General features: G+C 47.6%; 2 protein-coding genes across 2 annotated transcripts in view; both read right to left on the reverse strand.

The window, feature by feature from the left end:
- Window positions 1-24,008, reverse strand: part of LOC142257251 (chemerin-like receptor 1) — a 42,163-nt gene that overhangs the window by 12,024 nt on the left and 6,131 nt on the right. The window lies entirely within an intron of this gene.
- The window catches only part of LOC142255765 (formyl peptide receptor-related sequence 6-like), a 33,853-nt gene continuing 21,910 nt past the window's right edge, over window positions 12,066-24,008 (reverse strand). Inside the window, exon 5 of the mRNA XM_075327213.1 lies at window positions 12,066-13,100. Coding sequence (XP_075183328.1) covers window positions 12,066-13,100 — 1,035 coding nt within the window. The remainder of the gene's footprint in view (window positions 13,101-24,008) is intronic.

The raw sequence follows: 24,008 nt of genomic DNA on the forward strand, positions 1-24,008 counted from the left end.
GTAATTCAGAAGACTGACCAGGGTGTGGACACACAAACACGAAGTACCAGGACACACACACAGCTTAGAGAGGACCCCTGGGAGACCCAGGAAGGGGGCGTAGCCCTCGCATCCCAGCTAGTGGTGGGTGGTGGGACTGGAGACAGGAGTTGTGCAGTGGCAGTTGAAGGAGCAGGAGTGTAGAGATGCGTCTGGAGTGCAGGACGGAGTTGTGGAGCACTTTCAGACCCTGCACCTGTAGTGGCTGCTGGCGGGGGAGAACGGCTACCCAGTGGTGCCGCCTGAAAACCACCTAGGCAGTAGCAAGAGGTGGCTGAGTAAGGGGACTGCCGGTAGACTAGGCCCGCACAGGGAATAAAGGTCCCCAGAGCAGGAACCCATCTACTAGGCCTGCTAAACCTGCTGGTGAGGGTGCTATATGTGCCTCACCAAACCATACAGAGTCCGCAGCTACAGCAGCAACGAGGGGGCCCATATGGAGGATTGAGCCTAGAGCCATCTTTACCTTAGTCCATGCTGCCAGCAAACGGGTCAGAAAGGGGAGAACGGCAGTTGCGACTTCCCTGGGTGATTCCCATAGTACACCAAGTCGGGGTCACCTCAAAACAAGAAGGGCTAGGAAGGCGAGTCAGCAGTCACCCCTGGATCAGCCTGAAGAATACCTGGTTCCACCTGGTTCACCTCAGCATCGCCCAGGTTGTCTGACTGCATCATCTGAAAAGTGAGTAAAAACCATGAAATACATTGCTGCTTGTGTGTGAGTTCTTCTGCGACCTGTGGTACTACACACTAACACTGGGCCCTGGGGCCAGCCTCACTCTCGGGAGGCCATACCACCAGACTGCATTTACCATCAGCCCCAGGCGCTCCCCAAGCTGCAGTGGCGGTCATCTCCTGACCTCAATTACCGAGAGTGGCGTCACGATTCCCATAGAAGTCAACCTGACCTACCTGTGGCCAGAAGATCCCGAGCACGTGAAGTCCCTGAAGTCCCTGAGGTGACCTGCACCTGAAGGTAACGGGAGGCGGGCTTCACATCAACAGGTGACCTCAAGGATTGCTTCCAGGTAATGGAACTCCAGCCCTTTAAGAAAGGGGGCATGACCACATGTGCGCCCTACGAGTACACACTGAAGGCCTGTGTGTGGCCTGGAAGGAGGAGGAGGCTGCGACAGACTCTGGGGCAGAATAAGGGAGCGTGGTAGCGCTGGGCAGGAGAGGAGAGCGGTGACCACGCCAAGGCCAGGATGCCTTTGACCGGGCACGGAGCACATGGAACCAGGAGACAGGTGAGGAGAAGGGTACCCACTCTGGAGACCATGAGCATGCGGGGATGCTGTGTTGGAACCGGGTGCTACACAGTAGAGCTCCAGAGCTCAGATGCACTTGCTACCTGTGCACCTCACATACATTATATTCACTTGTACACTTAATATATACATAAAATATGTAAATACATTAAATATCATTTTTCATATTCTTAGCTTTGATACTTTTGCATTCTTTAATGCATAACAAACAAGATGAGAAAACGACCAGCGGATGATGTGAGCTTCTCCTCTCCGCACATCACACTGCACTATTTCTCCTATGTGACATCCTCCTTCTTTCCTGTCACAACAGAATTTCAACATTTTTTTCACCAAATCAGCTCCGAAATCCGAACTCTGCAGACACCTCAGGAAGTACATGCTTCTCCGTGCTGTGTGCAAACAGATTTCAACACAAGGTGCAGCAATGTGACGGATGTGAAAATTCCAAAGCCAGAAAGTGAAGAAGTCACCACAAAGTTTCTACAACTTCTAAAAAAGCTTCAAAGATGAGGAAAACAAAGTTGTTAAACTTATCTCAGGCTACAAAAAGTGACAAGACTATTGTAACTCCTGGGTCATGTTGACACCAATTATGCCTGAATGGTGAAGACTTAGAACAATACGTTTTCAATCCATTGTCTGATAGGACATCACATGTTGTCACGGGGTATTTATCAATGGAACAGGGGCTCCTAGGCTGACTCAAAGACTGGGGCCTCTGTGCTGTCCCTTATCTCGAAGGTAGATTTGATGGTAGTTAGGCTCGAGCCTCCAATGAGGCCTTGTCTCCTGTCTGAGCCCTAATACCCAGGGAGTGAGCCAGGAATTCAGTAACTAAGACCCCACAAATAGGCACAGACAAAGGTAAACAAAAATGTATGCACACTAAACTCAAGCACAAATAAGGGACAGTATGGGAACTGGGGAGCAATGCAAAAGGAGTAGGAAATAAATACACAACTGGAGAATTCACCCACCATGCAGAACCGCGACTTGTAGATCATCATATAACTAGATAACCACAGGAACCAGGGAAGCAGAAGCTATATCCGGCACTCAGCCCCGGAATCCATATCATTATAAAGGGTGAAGATGGCTGAGGATATTATTCAGCAGCGTTAGCTCCCAGCGGATGATCACAGGCCAGCAGAAATTAACTCCTGCTGTACTGGAGAGCATTGAAACCAGAACCAACTGACGCCCATGACAGGCTGTTTAACTAAAAAATCCCAGCTTGTTTATCAGACTCTGAAGTGTGAACAGAGTCTGATGCCATCATGGCACCCAACGAGTGCAATGCTGAACACCACGATACATATTGTATATCAGCCCAATGGATGCCAAAAGAACGCTTCATTCATAAGCACAGATACTGATAACCCTGACACTGTTAGAACCGAAGGTGCAAATTCATAGACATAAGTGTAAAATGATATTCCCATGTTTATTACATGGGCATTGTCAGATAGTGTTTATAAGTACAAGCAATTTTGCAATTTACTGTTTGTAAAATTTTTCATCAGTTGTTAAAGTATTTACACTTTTCTGTTGTTTATGGCTCGTTTCCTAGTGACCGACCACCATGGCAGAACATCAGCAGCAGTGGCCAATCTCCTAGGAATTGAGCAGTAGATAAAAGTGTTAATATTTCAAAAACGGCTGCAAATTTTAACAAGCAGTAAATTGCAAAATTGCTTCATTTTACAATAAAAATATCAATCTTTGAAGATGGGATTATCTTTTTAAGTTTGTATCTGGTAGGTGACTTAGAGGTGTGGGTTGGTCATGGGTGGACTTCAAAATCCGTAATTTCCAATATTAGATGGGTTGTGTACACGTCCGATTTTGATCCAAGTGTTGGATCAAAATGTGCAGTGTAAAGCGGCTTTACACACAGCGACATTGCTAGCGATTTCACTGGTGAAAGCACTCACCCCCATCGGTTGTGCGTCACAAGCAAATCGCTGCCCGTGGCGCACAACAGCGCTAACACACCCATCACACATACTTACCTGCCTAGCAACGTCGCTGTGGCCGACGAACCGCCTCCTTTCTAAGGGGGCGGTTTGTGCAGCGTCACAGCGACGTCACTAAGGCTACTTTCACACATCCGGTTTTTGCTCTGTGGCACAATACGGCGCTCTGCAGAAAAACCGCAACCGGTTTCTTTGCCGCCGGTTGCGGGTTTTTTTGCATAGACTTACATTAGTGCCGTATTGTGCCGCATGGGCCTGCGTTCGGTCCGGTTTTTGCCGCATGCGGCAGATTTAGCCGATGCCGCGGCCGGATGGACCGTTGCCTGCAACGTTTTTTGCTTCGGCAAAAAAACCACATCGCACCACATCCGGCCGCTGCGGCGCATTTTTCAATGCATGCCTATGGAAGCCGGTTTCATCGCGATGCAGAAAAAAATGCATCCGGCCGCTGCATGCGGCTTCTTCCACTGCGCATGCTCAGTAGCGTGCCGCAACCGGAAAAAAACGGACCGGCCGCATGTAAAAACTTATGCAAAGGATGCAGTGTTTTCACCGCATCCGTTGCATAGGTTTCACAGCCGGATTGAGCCGCACGGCTCAAACCGGATGTGTGAAAGTAGCCTAAGCGGTCGCTCAATAGAAGCGGAGGGTCGGAGATGAGCGGGCCGAAAATCCCGCCTACCTCCTTCCTTCCTCATTGCGGGCGGCCGCAGGTACGGTGTTGTTCCTCGTTCCTGCAGTGTCACACATAGCAATGTGTGCTGAGGCAGGAACGACGAACAACCTGCGTCCTGCAACAGCAACGATAATTGGGATTAGAACGATGTGTCAACGATCAACGATATGGTGAGTACTTTTGATCGTTAACGGTCGGTCCTGCATTTCACACGCAACAACGTCGCTAACGAGGCCGGATGTGCGTCACGAATTCCGTGACCCCAACGACATCTCGTTAGCGATGTCGTTGCATGTAAAGCCCCTTTAAGTCTATGAGTTGGTGGTAAACATTGGCCCACACTTGGATGACATCCGATTCTTATAGACTGACAATGAAGAAGGTGGAGAAACTTTTTTTTTTTTTGTCCACCTCCAAGAAAAATTAATCCCACTCTGATCAGACTCTTATAAGTAAAATTTTAAAAGTTTTTTTGAGTAAGACTAAAGTTGAAACTTCAAATTCATCAGGTTTCCCTCCAAATTTACAAAAAAGTTGCACTGTTTTATTCCATGTATTAGAAGACATAATTGTTCTGTATAGATTTACTCTACACTCCTCGATAAAGTGATTTAAAAAAAATATTTTTTTTTTCTATTTTAGAGCTGATATTATTTAACAGAAAATAAAATCAGTCAAATTATGTACAACACGCAATCACATACCAGTGGCATAGATGTCCAGGGAAGTTGAGTTGCATGCGATTCGTGATGTGCGAGAGACATTCAAACACATTTGGAAACATTTGCGCCTTTGTTATATCCACGGTAAGTTGAAGATCACAATGTAAAATCATAGGAAATAATTAGATGTGTTGTTGTAATGCAACATCGCCATGTAGCCCCTGGTTAAATATATGTGAAAAGCTAAGCCATTTTGCCTAAAAACAAGTTTTGGACCAATTTGTCTAAAAATAATTTTCATAAGTGGTGAAAAGAAATGGAAATTTTCCGCAAATGTATTTTAAATCCAACACAAAAAGTCACATTTTACTTCAAATGATCAGACTAAAATTAATAACTAAATCCAATGATATTTAACCAGAATTTCTTCAAATCCATTGAAAGAAGCAGAAAAAAATGAGATTATTAAAAGTAGGTTAAAATGTTTTTATTTATTTTTTTTTTTAAATCAGAATTAAAGAATTTTCAAAAAGACAAAGTAAGATCCATTGAACTTATCAGAGACGAAACATGGAAGTAAAAGTAAGACAATACTTAAAATAGAAAAAGTGTAAATAAGTGAGAAATCCTTACAGGATACAAGTAATAAATTAAGCTTCTTAAACCAATCCTCCCCCAATGGAACTATAAGTAAGTATACATGTTCAATCTATATTAACCCAACCCAGTTACTTCTGTTCCCTCCATTTGCGTCCCCTACCACTTAGATGGCCCTTGTAGTGGTATTGTGAGTGAATGGTAAGTCTAAACCACACTTTTGTTGGGTTTCTTCAGAGTTGTGTTTAGGCTTGGGCACTCAACTGAGAAGGGTCATTCTCAAGACAGTGTTAGAGGGAGCCTGTCAACTACTCGCCTTTAGGGCAATCCGGTCGGCTCTGATGGTCGTCGCTGTTCTTGACCCAGTGCTTCCTCTATTATTGCGATCGCTGTCCTACTTCCGGCGTTATGTGGATGACGTGTCCTGCGCCATCCACACAGTGTCCTTCGTTGTGTTACTGAACACGAGCACTTCTCTCTGCCATGCTGAAGGCAGAGCAAAGAACTGTAATGCACAGGTGTACAGAACGGTCAAAGAATGTACACCACTCGGCATGGCAGAAAGATGTAGGCTTGTGCAGGAGCACAATGGTGGGCACTGTGTGGATGACATAGGAAACATCATCCATATGGCGTAAGAAGGAGGATAGTGATCACAAGGATAGAGGACGTGCCGAACCTGAGACTAGCGACGCCCATTGGACCAGAATTTACCCGACCACCTGTCACGCTCTCCGGGTCCCCTGCTCTGCTCCCCGGCTCACCTGCCACGCTCCCCGGCTTCCCTGCTTCGCTCCCCGGCTCCTCTGTCAGGCGTCCCCCGCTCCACGGTCTCCAGCCTCCATCACCTGCGGTCCCCAGGCGGCCCGGTCCCCGCTCCCGGTGCCCGTCGGCAGCCCTGCTCCAGGCCGGCTCCCCTGCTTCCTATACACCGCTCCCTGCCCTGGCTTCTGGCACCCGGGCCTGGCGCATGCGCATTAGGGCGCGCGCGCGGTCATTGACCCTCTTTTAAAGGGCCAGCGTCCACTGACAGGAAATTGAACACACAGGTACAGGGTATAAAGGGGTTTAATGTCCAAGTGGGCGGGGCCTGTTCTTCGTGTTTCCTAAGCTAGGAGTCAGGTCTCCTTGTGTCTCTGTGATATACTTACCTATCTCTCTTCTAGAGCCGCTCCTGCCTCGCCATCCGGTCCTGCCGATTCCCGACCCCCGAACGCTGACTATCTGCCATCCCGTCAGTCCGTACCATCTCTGATCCCTGTGGTGACCCGTCCTCTCGCTCCATCGGTTCCGGACTCTGCCTGACAACATCTCGGCCTCTGAACCTGAGCTCCGTCACCCGGACTACCATCAGTGACTCCGTGGTCCCAGGGACTTCTCCATTCCACTCTTTTGCACGGACTGTCCTGCTACCCGTAGTGCTCCGGCTACCAGACCCCTTGCCTTTATTAAGGTGTTCGGCCCAGTGGATCCACCTCCTGGGTCTGCCCGTCCACCTGGCCCTAACAGTAAGAACAGGCCATGGATCCCGCCCAAGCACTAGCGGCCTTGCAGGAAGAACTCACACACCAGCATGAGACCCAGACCCGCATGCTGAACTTCATGTCTTCTGTGGATGCCCGCCTGAACACGCTGCAAGCGTCGGTCACATCTTCGGCATCTCGAGCTTCCACTGTACAATCCACGGCCACAGCTCCCATGGCAGCCTCCTCGGATGCTTCCAGACTTCGTTTGGCCTCACCACCCCGGTACGCTGGAGATCCCAAGACCTGCAGGGGTTTCATCAATCAATGCTCTCTCCATTTCAAGCTACTGCCTCACTTGTTTGCCTCCGACCAAGCCAAGGTCGCGTTCATGATGTCCCATCTAGAGGATGAGGCGCTGGCCTGGATGAACCCCTTGTGGGAGAAGGAGGATCCGGTGACCACCAACATCCAGGAGTTCCTGCAGGCATTTCGTGGCACCTTTGACGAGCCCGGACCCGCCTCCGCGTCGGCCTCATCTCTCCTCCGGCTACGTCAGGGGACTCTGACGGTGGGTCAATATGCCATCCGTTTTCGCACCTTGGCTTCGGAACTTGGGTGGAACAATGAGGCTCTAACCGCCGCCTTCTGGGAAGGCCTCTCGGGTCGTATCAAAGATGAGCTGGCTGGTCGTGACGTGCCGTCCACCCTGGATGCCCTGATTGCCCTAGCGACTCGAGTGGATCTTCGTTTTCAGGAACGATCCAAAGAGGTGTCCCGTGAGAGACATCCGATACGGCATTCCTCTCCTCCGGAGAAGCCCGCCGTCCTTCAGTCAACGTCATCTGGTGTCTCCGTCCACGAGCCCATGCAGATCGACTGTTTGCGGCAGTTTGAACAACGCTGAGCAGAACGGCTCGCCAAGGGTCTCTGCTTCTACTGCGGAGAGGGCACACACCTTCTACGCTCCTGTCCAGAGAGGCCGGGAAACTCCAAAGCCTAGGGCTGGTAGGAGAGGCCACCCTAGGTGCTGGGATTCTCTCAGACCCGGTTACGTGGACTGTTCAAGTGACAACGGGAGAGACGCGGTTCACGGCCGAGGCGTACCTCGATTCTGGGGCAGCAGGCAATTTCATCCAGCAGGCCACGGTGAACAAGTACCAGGTGCCTGTTACTCCACTCGACAAACCCCTAGTGATTGCCTCTGTGGATGGGAGACCCCTCTCTGACACCATCTCGTGGATCACCAAGCCGGTGGAACTGCGTATCGGTGCCCTGCACACCGAGAACATCGCTCTCTATGTCCTCCCACACATGTCCCATCAAATCCTGCTGGGACTCCCCTGGTTACGGACACACGAACCCTCAGTCAGCTGGGGTACTGGTGAAATCGCCCGATGGGGCTCCTCTTGCCACGAGAACTGTCTGAAGACTATTCAACCCATCCGACGACCTCCGGTTCCAGAGTCCCTACCGGGACTGCCCTCGGCCTATTGGTCCTTCGCGGATGTCTTTGATAAAAAGGAGTCAGAGGTACTGCCGCCACATCGTCCTTACGATTGTGCCATCGACCTGCTCCCGGGAACTACACCACCTCGAGGACGGATATATCCGCTGTCTCCTGCCGAAACAAGGGCCATGTCTACCTACATCACAGAGAACCTGGCAAGGGGATTCATTCGGAGATCCTCCTCTCCTGCTGGAGCAGGCTTCTTCTTCGTTAAGAAGAAAGAGGGCGACCTACGCCCATGCATTGACTACCGGGGATTGAACCAAATCACCGTGAAAAATAAGTACCCCCTGCCGCTCATCCCCGAATTGTTTGATCGGCTTAGAGGAGCTCGTGTGTTTACCAAGTTGGATCTTCGGGGTGCCTACAACCTGGTCCGCATCCGCTCTGGGGACGAATGGAAGACCGCGTTCAATACTCGCGATGGGCACTATGAATACTGTGTGATGCCCTTCGGCCTGTGTAACGCACCAGTAGTCTTTCAGGAATTGGTGAACGACGTGTTCCGGGACCTTCTCTACATCTGTGTGGTGGTGTATCTTGATGACATCCTGGTCTTTTCTCCGGACCTCCAGACCCACAGAGAGAACGTGCAGCTGGTACTACAAAGACTGAGGGAAAATCGTCTGTACGCCAAGTACGAGAAGTGCGTCTTCGAGCAGTCTTCTCTTCCCTTCCTGGGTTACGTAATCTCCGATACCGGACTGCAGATGGATCTGGAGAAGGTCTCTTCCATTCTCAACTGGCCCCCTCCTTCTGGACTGAAGGCAATCCAACGCTTTCTGGGATTCGCAAACTATTACCGTCAGTTCATGCCTCACTTCTCGGCTCTGACTGCACCTCTCTCTGCCTTGACCAAGAAGGGGGCTAATCCAAAGGACTGGTCACCTGCGGCCGACGCCGCGTTTGGCTCTCTGAAGCGGGCATTTGCTTCCTCCCCTGTGCTCCACCGTCCGGAGTTAAACCGACAGTTCACCTTGGAGGTGGATGCCTCCTCCTCGGGAGCTGGAGCAGTGCTCATGCAGAAGTCCTCCTCTGGGAAGATGGTGACTTGCGGTTTTTTCTCCAAGAGCTTCTCAGCGCCTGAACGCAACTACACCATCGGTGACCGAGAGCTATTGGCAGTCAAACTGGCTCTGGAGGAATGGCGCTACCTTCTGGAGGGAGCAGTGTACCCCGTGATCATTTACACGGACCACAAGAACCTGGAATACCTGCGGTCCGCTCAGCGACTGAACCCACGGCAAGCCAGGTGGTCCTTGTTCTTTGCCAGGTTCGATTTCCAGCTCCATTTCCGACCTGCGGACAAGAATGTACGCGCAGATGCCTTGTCCAGGTCATTCATGCCCATGGAGCAGGAGGAGGAGACATCCCAGCCCATCATCTGCCCTAGTAAAATCATTCAGGTGGCCCCTGTCACCCTGGCCCAGATACCGCCCGGGAAGACCTATGTCTCTGAGACTGACAGGCAAAAAGTGTTGCACTGGGGCCATGCCTCGAAAACAGCCGGCCATGCTGGTCAGAAAAGAACATGGAGTACGATTGTACGTCATTACTGGTGGCCATCCCTTCGTACGGACGTCGCTTCTTTTGTCTCAGCCTGCTCCTCTTGTGCCAGGAACAAGACGCCCAAACATCTGCCATATGGCCGTCTTCTGCCTCTGCCTATACCCACGGTTCCGTGGCAACACATTGCAATGGACTTCATTACGGACTTGCCCCTGTCCTCCGGACACACAGTCATATGGGTCGTGGTGGATCGGTTCTCCAAAATGGCTCATTTCGTCCCTATGGCTGGACTGCCCTCAGCCCAGGAACTCGCTGACGCCTACATACAGCACATCTTCCGGTTGCATGCCTTTCCATCACACATTGTGTCCGACAGAGGAACTCAGTTCACCTCCCGCTTCTGGAGGGCTCTCTGCAAACATCTGGGAGTGACTCTGGACTTTTCTTCAGCCTACCATCCTCAGTCGAATGGCCAAGTGGAACGAGTCAATCAGATCTTGACCTCCTTCTTATGTCACTACGTCAACGCCCATCATGACGACTGGTCCACGCTTCTTCCTTGGGCTGAATTCTCCCATAACCACCACGTCAGTGAGTCCTCCTCCAGCTCTCCCTTCCATGTTGTTTACGGACTTCAGCCTTCCGTCCCATTACCTGTATCCGCTTCCTCGGATGTCCCTGCTGCTGATGCTGTAGCCCGTGACTTTGCAACAATTTGGGACTCTGTCAAGGCGTCCCTTGGACGTGCTTCCCTGCGGATGAAGAGACACGCAGACAAGAGGCGTTTGGATCCTCCGTGTTTCTCTCCAGGAGATCTCGTCTGGCTTGCTTCCAAGTACGTCCGATTGAAGCTACCATCATACAAGCTGGGGCCTCGCTACATTGGGCCGTTTAAAGTCCTCTGCAGAATAAATGAGGTCTCCTACAAGCTGCAGCTCCCGGCCACGATGAGGATACCCAACTCCTTCCACATCTCCCTGCTCAAGCCGGTTGTCCTTGGTCCCTTCTCCGCTGCTGCCAGTTCGGCTCCTCCTCCTATCGCTGATGATGACATCTATGCGGTAAGGGATATTGTGGCCATGAAAACTGTACGGGGCCGACAGTTCTTCCTGGTGGACTGGGCAGGGTATGGTCCTGAGGATAGGTCCTGGGAACCCCGGGAGAATGTGGGTACTCCCCTGATACGTGCCTTCCTGTCCCGGTTGCGGGGAGGAGGGCGTGGGGGGGGTACTGTCACGCTCTCCGGGTCCCCTGCTCTGCTCCCCGGCTCACCTGCCACGCTCCCCGGCTTCCCTGCTGCGCTCCCCGGCTCCTCTGTCAGGCGTCCCCCGCTCCACGGTCTCCAGCCTCCATCACCTGCGGTCCCCAGGCGGCCCGGTCCCCGCTCCCGGCGCTTGTCGGCAGCCCTGCTCCAGGCCGGCTCCCCTGCTTCCTATACACCGCTCCCTGCCCTGGCTTCTGGCACCTGGGCCTCGCGCATGCGCATTAGGGCGCGCGCGCGGTCATTGACCCTCTCTTAAAGGGCCAGCGTCCACTGACAGGAAATTGAACACACAGGTACAGGGTATAAAGGGGTTTAATGTCCAAGTGGGCGGGGCCTGTTCTTCGTGTTTCCTAAGCTAGGAGTCAGGTCTCCTTGTGTCTCTGTGATATACTTACCTATCTCTCTTCTAGAGCCGCTCCTGCCTCGCCATCCGGTCCTGCCGATTCCCGACCCCCGAACGCTGACTATCTGCCATCCCGTCAGTCCGTACCATCTCTGATCCCTGTGGTGACCCGTCCTCTCGCTCCATCGGTTCCGGACTCTGCCTGACAACATCTCGGCCTCTGAACCTGAGCTCCGTCACCCGGACTACCATCAGTGACTCCGTGGTCCCAGGGACTTCTCCATTCCACTCTTTTGCACGAACTGTCCTGCTACCCGTAGTGCTCCGGCTACCGGACCCCTTGCCTTCATTAAGGTGTTCGGCCCAGTGGATCCACCTCCTGGGTCTGCCCGTCCACCTGGCCCTAACACCACCCCACAGGTGAGTAGATGAGAGGTTCCCTTTAAGTCATCCCTCATCCTTTAGCACATACTGATCCCTAGTGATCAACTGCTGAGTCCCTAAGAATCCAAAGAATGGAGATCTCGAAGCAAAGAACCAAGGCACTTCTGGAGAAAGCCATACACAAGGCTCAGTCATTTTTGACAGTCCCAAAGACAATGAATAGAGCCAATGTCCAGTATGTCAAAGTCTGCTCCATTCAACAGGGATGTTCTTGGGAATGGTGGTCAGATCACAAACAATCAGTAAGTTTTCCTCAATTGTTTAGATATGAACAACATCAAATCTTCAAAGTAATCCTTTAAATTACTTTATAACATCGATATTTTGAATGTGTTAATGTGACTTAATTCCAAGTTACCTGTGCTGCCTTCACGTGTCTTAGAAACTTTTTTTTCCATATCTTCGGTGAAAGCCTTCTCAAACATTGCCTGGAGAGAGCTACAACATTTTTGCTTAAAATCCCGACCAATGAGAACGTAGAGAATGGGATTGATACAACTATTGATCAACATCAGGTTGACACTAATGGCATGTCCAATACGAAGTACATTCTTATAAGTCTTATCGGCTCCAAATATTCTAAAAAGGAGGAAGAAATTATATGGAAACCAGCAGACGAAGAAAGCGATGATAATAGTCAGGATTATTTTATAAGGACGAGATGATGTGGTCAAACTTTTTCTTCTCATGCGGAAAGCTATCGCTACATAACATGAGAGAATAATGAGAAAGGGAAGAAGAAAGAAGAAGGTGAATCTGATGATCCCTACCCATTCCATACTATAAATATATTTCTTTCTATAGCAGGACACCTTATTTTTCCCATACTTTCCATTAAATATTAAACAAGATAAGCAAAAAGCCATAGAAATTGTCCAAATGGTCAAGGCAACCCAAAAAGCCAATCTTGGCTTTCGGTGGTTTTCACACCAAACGGGATTAAAGACACAAACAAAACGATCCAAGCTGATGACCACGAGCTGGAAGATGCTGACGGACATGTTGGCAAAAAAAAGGAACCAGTAAAGCTCACACATGAATTGTCCAAATGGCCATTGGAGAATAATAAGGTACGTAATGCTGAAAGGTAAAGAGAGGGAAAAGGTGAAATCCGCGATGGCAAGATTGAGAATCCACACCACAGTGACTGTCTTCTTCATTCTTACGATGCAAAACCAGATGACAAGACCATTCCCAATGGTTCCCAGTAGGGAAACCACCGAGTAGACCACTATTTTAAAGACTGTTAATCTGTAGTGGAGATCGGAGCGATTTCTTGTATAATTCTCATCTCGCATTGGGTAAATATCGGTTATGTTCGCCATACTGGAATTTTGATTGTACTGGAAAATAAGAAAGCAAAAAACAGTTTGTTTATGCTAAGTATATAGAAAAAAGTGTTTTCTTTTAAGATTGCACTTGTTATGTAATTTTTCTTGTCTTCTGGAATAAGGAAGTTTGAAAAATTCTCATATTCGTGGGTGTTCTCAAGTTTGAAAGTTATTCCCAGTTGACGGGATGAAGCAGTGTTTCGTAAGCTTCCTCAGGGCCAACAGCAGATCCCAATTTAAGGATTTCCTCAGCATTGAGCAGATGATGGAATTTTTAACAAGACATCAGACATTGCACATACAGTATTCTCTCACCTGTGCAATACTAAGGAAATCCTGAAAACATGACATGTTGGGGCCCTGAGGACTGGAGTATGGGAAACACTGGCATAAAGGATAACCTTCTAATCACTGGGGGGTCTAGCCACCATGGCTCCATCAGAAGAACTGTAGATCTGATGATTTGGAGTGGTGTTATGTCCTCTCGCCGGTAGCTAAGACCATAGAAAAAATTCTTTCTCCATTCATTCCCCTGACTCTATCATATATCAAAGACACTTCACACTTCCTTGAGATACTAGCCAACTTACATCATGTTCCACCATCATCCCTTTTGGTCACATTAGATGTTAATAGCCTATATACGAGCATCAATCACAAAGAAGGATTACAGGCAGTTAACTGGTTTCTAGAACAATATACGACATTATCAACTGATCATAGATTGTTCTGCACCAATATGCTTAGGATTATTCTAGAACAAAACTTTTTCCTTTTCCAGGATCAGTCCTATGTTCAGCGGAGGGGGACCGCGATGGGCTCTAACGTCGCGCCCGCCTACGCTAACATATTCATGACACACTTTGAGGACAGATTCATACATTGTCATCCCCTGATTAATCAACATGCTCTACTGTGGCGTAGGTATATTGATGACGTGTTCATGATCTGGAATGGTGACCTTGATTCTCTTCTCTGCTTTCACAATAACATGTGTTGGTTATCCGATATTTACCTTAGTTACCAAGCGCAGCATCTTCCACGCAGCGCTGGGGGCTGATCACTGGTTGCTGGTGAGCTCACCAGCAACTCGTGTAGCGACGCTCCAGCGATCCCTGCCAGGTCAGGTTGCTGGTGGGATCGCTGGAGCGTCGCAGTGTGACATCTCCCAGCAACCTCCTAGCAACTTACCAGCGATCCCTATCGTTGTTGGGATCGCTGGTAAGTTGCTTAGTGTGACTGGACCTTTAGCAAGTTGCTAGGAGGTTGCTGGTGAGATGTCACACTGCGACGCTCCAGCGATCCCACCAGCAACCTGACCTGGCAGGGATCGCTGGAGCGTCGCTACACGAGTTGCTGGTGAGCTCACCAGCAACCAGTGACCAGCCCCCAGCGCTGCGTGGAAGATGCTGCGCTTGGTAACTAAGGTAAATATCGGGTAACCAACCCGATATTTACCTTGGTTACCACCGCACGGAGCTACACGTGCAGAGAGCAGGGAGCAGCGCACACTGAGCGCTGGCTCCTTGCTCTCCTAGCTACAGCACACATCGGGTTAATTACCCGATGTGTACTGCAGCTAAATGTGCACAGAGCAGGGAGCAGCGCACAATGCTTAGCGCTGGCTCCCTGCTCTCCTAGTTACAGCACACATCGGGTTAATTAACCCGATGTGTCCTGCAGCTACATGTGCACAGAGCAGGAGCCGGCACTGACAGTGAGAGCGGTGGAGGCTGGTAACGAAGGTAAATATCGGGTAACCAAGGACAGGGCTTCTTGGTTACCCGATGTTTACTGTGGTTACCAGCCTCCGCAGAAGCCGGCTCCTGCTGCCTGCACATTTAGTTGTTGCTGTCTCGCTGTCACACACAGCGATCTGTGCTTCACAGCAGGACAGCAACAACTAAAAAATGGCCCAGGACATTCAGCAACAACCAACGACCTCACAGCAGGGGCCGGGTTGTTGCTGGATGTCACACACAGCAACATCGCTAGCAACGTCACAAAAGTTGTTCGTTAGCAGCGATGTTGCTAGCGATGTTGCTTAGTGTGACGGGGCCTTTATTCTCTGTTATCAGCCAGCCCCACCGGAGTTACCCTTATCTCCTTGACACATTATCCCTAGCAGGATTTGATCCAGCCTCCTGCAGCAACTGGTAATATATTCCATTTCACTGATCCTATTGATTTACTCAGCTTATCACAGCCTCTTATGTTGTTTATCTCTGCAGATCTGCTACTGCTACCAGTAAAAACAATTGACTTTAACTAGTGTCCCTTTACTGGAAGTTTCACTATAGGTAACATACCAACTTCATTCCATATAAGAAAGGTGTATGAAGGTGTATGAAGGTGATTCCATGTAAAGGCCCCGTCACACTAAGCAACATCGCTAGCAACATCGCTGCTAACTAACAACTTTTGTGACGTTGCTAGCGATGTTGCTGTGTGTGACATCCAGCAACAACCCGGCCCCTGCTGTGAGGTCGTTGGTTGTTGCTGAATGTCCTGGGCCATTTTTTAGTTGTTGCTGTCCTGCTGTGAAGCACAGATCGCTGTGTGTGACAGCGAGACAGCAACAACTAAATGTGCAGGCAGCAGGAGCCGGCTTCTGCGGAGGCTGGTAACCAATGTAAACATCGGGTAACCAAGAAGCCCTGTCCTTGGTTACCCGATATTTACCTTTGTTACCAGCCTCCGCCGCTCTCACTGTCAGTGCCGGCTCCTGCTCTGTGCACATGTAGCTGCAGGACACATCGGGTTAATTAACCCGATGTGTGCTGTAACTAGGAGAGCAGGGAGCCAGCGCTAAGCATTGTGCGCTGCTCCCTGCTCTGTGCACATGTAGCTGCAGCACACATCGGGTAATTAACCCGATGTGTGCTGTAACTAGGAGAGCAAGGAGCCAGCGCTAAGCATTGTGCGCTGCTCCCTGCTCTGTGCACATGTAGCAGCAGCACACATCAGGTAATTAACCCGATGTGTGCTGTAACTAGGAGAGCAGGGAGCCAGCGCTAAGCGGTGTGCGCTGCTCCCTGCTCTTTGCACGTGTAGCTGCGTGCACTGGTAACCAAGGTAAATATTGGGTTGGTTACCCGATATTTACCTTAGTTACCAAGCGCAGCATATTCCACGCGGCGCTGCTGGCTGGGGGCTGGGACACTTGTTGCTGGTGAGCTCACCAGCAACTCGTGTAGCCACGCTCCAGCGATCCCTGCCAGGTCAGGTTGCTGGTGGGATCGCTGGAGCGTCGCAGTGTGACATCTCACCAGCAACCTCCTAGCAACTTACCAGTGATCCCTATCAGGTTTGATCGTTGTTGGGATCGCTGGTAAGTTGTTTAGTGTGACTGGGCCTTAAGAAAATGATGTACCTCTTGAACAATATGATTGCAAATCGAACTTTTCATCTTATTATGGGTGATTCAACCAGTTGTAAGAAATCTTTAAACAACGGACTGGCCCAGGGATCAGTGCTGGCACCTCTCCTGTTTGCCCTGTACCTAGCTGATATTCCTAAAACAGTGTCACGGGAATTTGGATATGCCGATGACTGGGCACTTGCTATGGTAAGCAAAACAATGGAGGAAGCAGAGGACGTTCTTACAAAAGATCTTAGTGTAATGGGAAAGTACTTCCGACAATGGAGATTAAAACCTAACCCATCAAAAACGGAAGTTTGTTGCTTTCATCTACACAATGCAAGTGCCAAGACTGAACTTAAAGTACAATTTGAAGGCCAATCTGTTAAACACAATTTCAATCCTAAGTACTTAGGTGTAACCCTTGATAGAAGTCTAACTTTTAAATCCCCCAAAAAAGAGTTAAGACCTAGCGTCACCTAGGGTAGGTGCTCTGGAGTAATAAAGGCAAAACTGAGAAAGGAGAACTCCGGCACACTTATTATTTTCCCAAGGAAAAAAGGGGTTCCCACTAGTTCATGTATTTCATTCTGGAGCAAAATTTCTTTCTTTTCCAGGACCAATTTTATGTTCAGCGTAGGGGGACCGCGATGGGATCTAACGTCGCGCCCCCCTACGCTAACATATTCATGACACACTTTGAGGACAAATTTATACATTGTCACCCCCTGATTATTCGACATGCTCTATTGTGGCGTCGATATATCGACGATGTGTTTATGATCTGGAATGGTGACTTGGACTCTCTCCTTAGTTTTCACAACAACATCAATACCTTACTACCCGGCCTCTCATTCTCTCTACACCACAATTTGGAACAGATTAATTTCTTGGACTGTCTTGTTATCAAAGATAACGTAGGTGTACTCACCACCGACATTTACACCAAACCTACAGATAGAAATAGCCTGTTATATTTTTCAAGTAATCATCCTAGACATAAGAAACAGTCCCTGCCCATCTCCTAACACACTCGTGTCGACAGACTTGTCAGTGATAGTGAAACCAAAATCCACAGACATCAGGAGATGAGCAAAAAATTCACACAAAGAGGCTACCCACATGAGATAGCCACAAGGACCACAACCTAATCTGAGAAACTACGGGATCCACATGAAAGAATACATTTCATCAATACATATCATCCCTTTTCGTCCCTACTTAAGAACATCATCCTACGACATTGGCCCCTTTTGGGACTCTCATATCCCCAAATTAAGGAGTTCCAGAGTCCACCATTAGTCTGCTATAAAAGATCACCTAATTTAAAAAATAAACTTATTCGGGCAGATATAGGTCCCTCTACGATCACCCCCCAGACAACGGTTCATCAATAATCCCCAATTTGGCACATTTCATTCTTTAAATTGTGCCCAGTGCTCCAATGTTAATAAGGGCAACACATTTACACATTCTAGGACTGGGAAAGTATTTCTGATCAAGGGATTTTTCACCTGCGACAGTACATATGTCATCTACTACATTAAATGTCCGTGCAGTCTCGGATATGTTGGGGAGACTACCCAGCATGTCCGAGACCGCATCAACAAACACAAATCTGATATTCGGTGCGGACGCACACTATTACCTATCCCACACCACTTCCTCACAGCTGGACTTAACGTGTCTCAACTACGATTTCAGGTTATTGACCAGGTCAGTATCAATCGCAGAGGAGGTGATAGGGTCAAGCGCCTCCTTGATGTTGAAGCTAGGTGGATTCCCACACTAGGTACCATGGAACCCCATGGGCTCAACCGGAAGTATGAGATAGGCAGTTGATAGGTTCCATTCTACTATATTCTTCTGGCTATCTGATGTCACACGTAGTACCTATGGTATCTCTCTGCTTACATAAAGCATATAAAGGCATATAACAGCTTGTTATCCTTATATTCTATTATACATGATATTATGTAAATGTACAGTTTTTATGCATGCTTTATGTCACATCTTTTCCCTCACAGGTTTTGTGTTAATAACATAATCCATTACTGTGCCATAATATAATATAGTACGCATGCATATATTTCCCTAATTCTCTGTTTCTTCTTACAGAACTAGTTATCTCGTCCCTGGGCACCATCTAGAATCACCCACCAGTGATGCACTGCACGTATAGCCTGCCAACGAATCTAATGGCACCAGATTCACAAATCAAGTTTCCCCTGCACCATGCGCAATGTGCGTCTCACACCGACTGTCCCCACTTCCGCGTTCCAACTACCGGATATGACACATCTCTCATGTGATTCACTGCCCAGAGAAACTTATAATGAAGTGCGCATGCGCGGCGTGCGTTCCACGCCGGCCCACACCATTTCCGCGTTTCACATACCGGATATGACACTCTGCCCCCGGGTCCATTTAAACCAGCGTTCACAGCTTTATCGCACACAGGACGCGCAGCGCGCACAGCCACCACCGCACATGGAGGGTAAGTGACTCGCCCAGCAGCTTGGCATCCTCTTCCTATCTGTGATTATTTTCTTTTGCTCTTTCAGTGTCTCTTCTTTCCTTTTCTCCCATTTTACTCTTTGTTACCAGCCAGCCCACACTGGAGTCTCTCCAATTCCTGGACACATTAGCCTACAACAGGACCTCATCCAGCCTCCTGCATTAATTGGTAACACACTGTGCCTCTATCCTCTCTGACTCCATTGGTCAATTGAACTTAATTTAGCGCACGCATAATATTATTATTTCTTTCACAGACATATCATTGTTACCAGCATAAGCTTGCACCTTACCTAGTGTCTATGTGGACTAGAAGCCCCCCTATGGGTAATATACCTTCATTATGTTCTACTCTAATATACCTATCCACATGACATTTTATATCCGTCCATTATTCTTCATGAACGTTCTTGTTTTTCTGAGGGACATCCCATCCTTCTCTACTGATATTCTTTTCATTTATTCTGCTATTAATCCCATTGTTTCCCCTCCTCTCTTGCTTTCTGTTGTCAGCCACCTTCACTGGAATTTCCTCAATTTGCCAGGCACATTAACCTTTAGCAGGACCTGATCTAGCCCCCTGCAGTTACCGGTAATATGCACTTATTTCACTATTCTATTGATCTATTCAGTTAACCATAGTACTTACATGTTATGTACTCCTTTAGATTTATTACCGCTATCAGCATACGCATGCTCCCTATTTAGAAGGAGTGTGTGTGGAATAGAAACCACTCCATTGGTAATATACCTTTCACATTATATTCTACTCCCTGATGTCAATTAACATGACATAATATTGGTCCACTATTGTTCACAGACATATTTTACTACCAGAAACAGCAGTGCTATTTAATGTGTTGGTTTCACTGATTAACCAAAATCGGTGCTATACGGATCCAGTCCGATAAGAATAAGTCGATCTCCACCTATCTAGGTATTTATCATTCTCTTCCTGCTTGTACATTCTCTCTTTAAGATCAACTATCTGCTTGACATGGACGTTCTTATTTTCATTTAGGCTAACTAGATTAGTCCGTCTAGTCCACATAGTCCTTCCATGGGACTACCTCAATGTCCCTATTTCTCCACAGGTATGCGCTTACATTCACTCTACCTCATCTCTTTGCTATATGGTCGTTTCTGATTTACCCTTCCTACTTTTCATAGGGCCTGATTACATGCTGGACCTTGTATAGATGTGTGTGTATGTGTATATATATATATATATATATATATATATATACTAATCGGCTACTCACATTTTCCTCTATTTTTGGATCTCTGCTTGATATGAGTGAGCCACTTATCCTCTTTTTCATGTATCACACCATCATTAAGGGCTATCTCCCCTTTGTTAAAGTGACAGCACTTCGTTACTATAGTTGTATTCACATTGTTATATTATTCCACAATATCATATGACATGATTGTGAACTTGCTCTCTATGTTGTATCTCCTCAAACATGTACAATATTGTCGTAATTTGTTTGTCACCACTATTTTGTATACACTTGTTGATATCTGTTTTTTGTTATTTTCTTCACATGTAAAAATATTCCAGTCAGATTGTCCGACCTGATGAAGGCCTAGGGCCGAAACGTCCTGGCGGACTTTCTATCTTTGTAAAGCACCATTTCACCTTCTTCAATAAAGAAAAACAGATTAAGAAATACATGAACCAGTGTGAACCCCTTTTTTCCTTGGGAAAGTAATAAGTGTGCTGGAGTTCTCCTTTCTCAGTTTTAACTTTTAAATCCCATCTGGATAAATTGGCACAGAAACTGAAAGCACGTAATAATATTATTCAGAAACTTTGTGGATCCTCCTGGGGCTCGGCAACATCTGTTTTGAGAACATCTACTCTTGACCTGGTGTACTCTGCTGCAGAATACTGGGCTCCAGCATGGTCATCTACTCTTGCCCTGGTGTCCTCTGCTGCAGAATACTGTGCTCCAGCATGGTCATCTACTCTTGCCCTGGTGTCCTCTGCTGCAGAATACTGGGCTCCAGCATGGTCATCTACTCTTGCCCTGGTGTACTCTGCTGCAGAATACTGTGCTCCAGCATGGTTATCTACTCTTGCCCTGGTGTCCTCTGCTGCAGAATACTGGGCTCCAGCATGGTTATCTACTCTTGCCCTGGTGTACTCTGCTGCAGAATACTGGGCTCCAGCATGGTTATCTACTCTTGCCCTGGTGTACTCTGCTGCAGAATACTGGGCTCCAGCATGGTCATCTACTCTTGCCCTGGTGTCCTCTGCTGCAGAATACTGGGCTCCAGCATGGTCATCTACTCTTGCCCTGGTGTACTCTGCTGCAGAATACTGGGCTCCAGCATGGTCATCTACTCTTGCCCTGGTGTCCTCTGCTGCAGAATACTGGGCTCCAGCATGGTTATCGCCTCTTGCCCTGGTGTCCTCTGCTGCAGAATACTGGGCTCCAGCATGGTTATCTACTCTTGCCCTGGTGTACTCTGCTGCAGAATACTGGGCTCCAGCATGGTCATCTACTCTTGCCCTGGTGTCCTCTGCTGCAGAATACTGGGCTCCAGCATGGTCATCTACTCTTGCCCTGGTGTCCTCTGCTGCAGAATACTGGGCTCCAGCATGGTCATCTACTCTTGCCCTGGTGTACTCTGCTGCAGAATACTGGGCTCCAGCATGGTCATCTACTCTTGCCCTGGTGTACTCTGCTGCAGAATACTGGGCTCCAGCATGGTCATCTACTCTTGCCCTGGTGTCCTCTGCTGCAGAATACTGGGCTCCAGCATGGTCATCTACTCTTGCCCTGGTGTACTTTGCTGCAGAATACTGGGCTCCAGCATGGTCATCTACTCTTGCCCTGGTGTACTCTGCTGCAGAATACTGGGCTCCAGCATGGTCATCTACTCTTGCCCTGGTGTACTCTGCTGCAGAATACTGGGCTCCAGCATGGTCATCTACTCTTGCCCTGGTGTACTCTGCTGCAGAATACTGGGCTCCAGCATGGTCATCTACTCTTGCCCTGGTGTACTTTGCTGCAGAATACTGGGCTCCAGCATGGTCATCTACTCTTGCCCTGGTGTACTCTGCTGCAGAATACTGGGCTCCAGCATGGATAAATAGCTGTCATGTAAACTTAATTGACACTCAGCTGAACAACTCTTTGCGTATAATATCTGGTGCTATTAGACCTACACCTGTTCACTGGTTACCTGTGCTGGGTCATATCGCACCCGCAAATCTAAGAAGACAAAAGCTCCTACTTAAAGAGTACACTAAAGTAGTGAATAATGAAAAACTTCCAATACACCAAAATATCAGAGATGTTACAATACAACGATTAAAATAAAGACACCCGCCCATCCGAACTGCAATCACCGGCATGGACAAGACTTCAATTTAGAGGAGAAATGGCGAGAACTTTGGGTCAATGTAGTAAAAGGTGATCCCCAAATGTTCTCTAATTTACAAAACCCTCCCCCAGGCTTCAATCTACCAAGGAAAATGGGTTACTCTAAATCATATCAGAACAAACTTTGGCGTCTGTGCAGATTTTATGTATAAGTGGGGAAAATATGACTCTCCGACCTGTGACTGTGGAGCCGATCGTCAAACTATCCAGCACATTGTTGAGGACTGGAGTGCCCCCTGAGATCCTACCATGGTGACCAGAAGGATTTCTATATAGTAAATGATAACGCTATTGCATATATAGAAAATCTTGATATTCAAATTTGATTTTTATCCTTTTGATATTTTTCAATCACTGTCTATTGTCTGGTGTTTATTTTTATATGATGGTAAGATATACGTTCATACGATTAAATAAACCAACTTCATTATATTATGCAATATTTTCTTTACCCACATGATATACTATATCTACCTATTGTTGTTCACAGACTTATTATTGCTAATGGTAACAGCAGTACATTTTAAGGTGGCCGTGTCAGTGTAAATCTAACCTGTGGTTTACGGATCTGGATCCATAGCAACCAATCAGGCTTTTAGCCTCAATACATCCACAAAGGTACCAGTTGTACTTATCACATACATACATATCCCTGCTCCAATTAGATAGACGTATCACTATTTTCAACATAGGATTATTAATCCATTTAATTAACTATGGTATTTCATATCAGTTATATTGCAGATATACTACTGCCACCAGTATAAGCACCCTAACCTAACTGGCATTCTTGCGGACTAGCAGTTCCATACTGGTAATATACCATTTCCATTATATCCCGCCATACCATATTTACCATATGACACACTATGTCCATCTATTGTTGTTCACAGATATATCCATTGCCATAGGCAATAGCAGTACTTATTATGTGGTTTGTACATTAATTATCCAATCCGGAAGTAACGGACCTAGAGCCTTAGTAACCAATAGGCCTTTAGCCTGATTACATCCATGCAGGTATTGACCATACTTAGCCTATATACACATGTTCCACTCAGATATCCGCTTCCTTTATATAACATATACACTTCTTTTGTACAGGACACTCTAGTCTACTGAATCACCCCACAGGACTTTTCCAAGGTCTATACCTCCCAGCAGGTATGCACATATACACGACACCCTTTCCCTGTGCTATATAGGCCGTTTGATTTATTCTTCTCCCTTTTCACCACAGGACTAGATTTCATGCTGGATCATATTTGTTTATGACGACTGGTGATTCTTCTTCTCTTTTTTTTCCCCTTCATTACGGATCTTTGCTCGACATGGGTGAGCCACTTTTCCTCCTATTAGCATATCACACTGTTACTATGGGCCCTTCCCTGTTGCCATACACATTACCAGGCTATTAACAATAGTTCTGTTAACATTAGATTTCTTGTCAGTAATATGACATATTATATGACATATTTTGTTGTGACCTTTGCCCTCTGTTATATCTCCTCAAAAATGTACCATGTTATTCTCATTGGATTGTCACTACTGTATATATTATGTACACCTGCTGATATCTGTTTTTCTGTTTTGTTCACATATAATAATATGACAGTCAGATTGTCCGACCTGATGAAGGCCTAGGGC

The sequence above is a fragment of the Anomaloglossus baeobatrachus genome, chromosome 11 (genome assembly GCF_048569485.1).
Source record: "Anomaloglossus baeobatrachus isolate aAnoBae1 chromosome 11, aAnoBae1.hap1, whole genome shotgun sequence".
In the NCBI taxonomy this organism is placed as follows: domain Eukaryota; kingdom Metazoa; phylum Chordata; class Amphibia; order Anura; family Aromobatidae; genus Anomaloglossus; species Anomaloglossus baeobatrachus.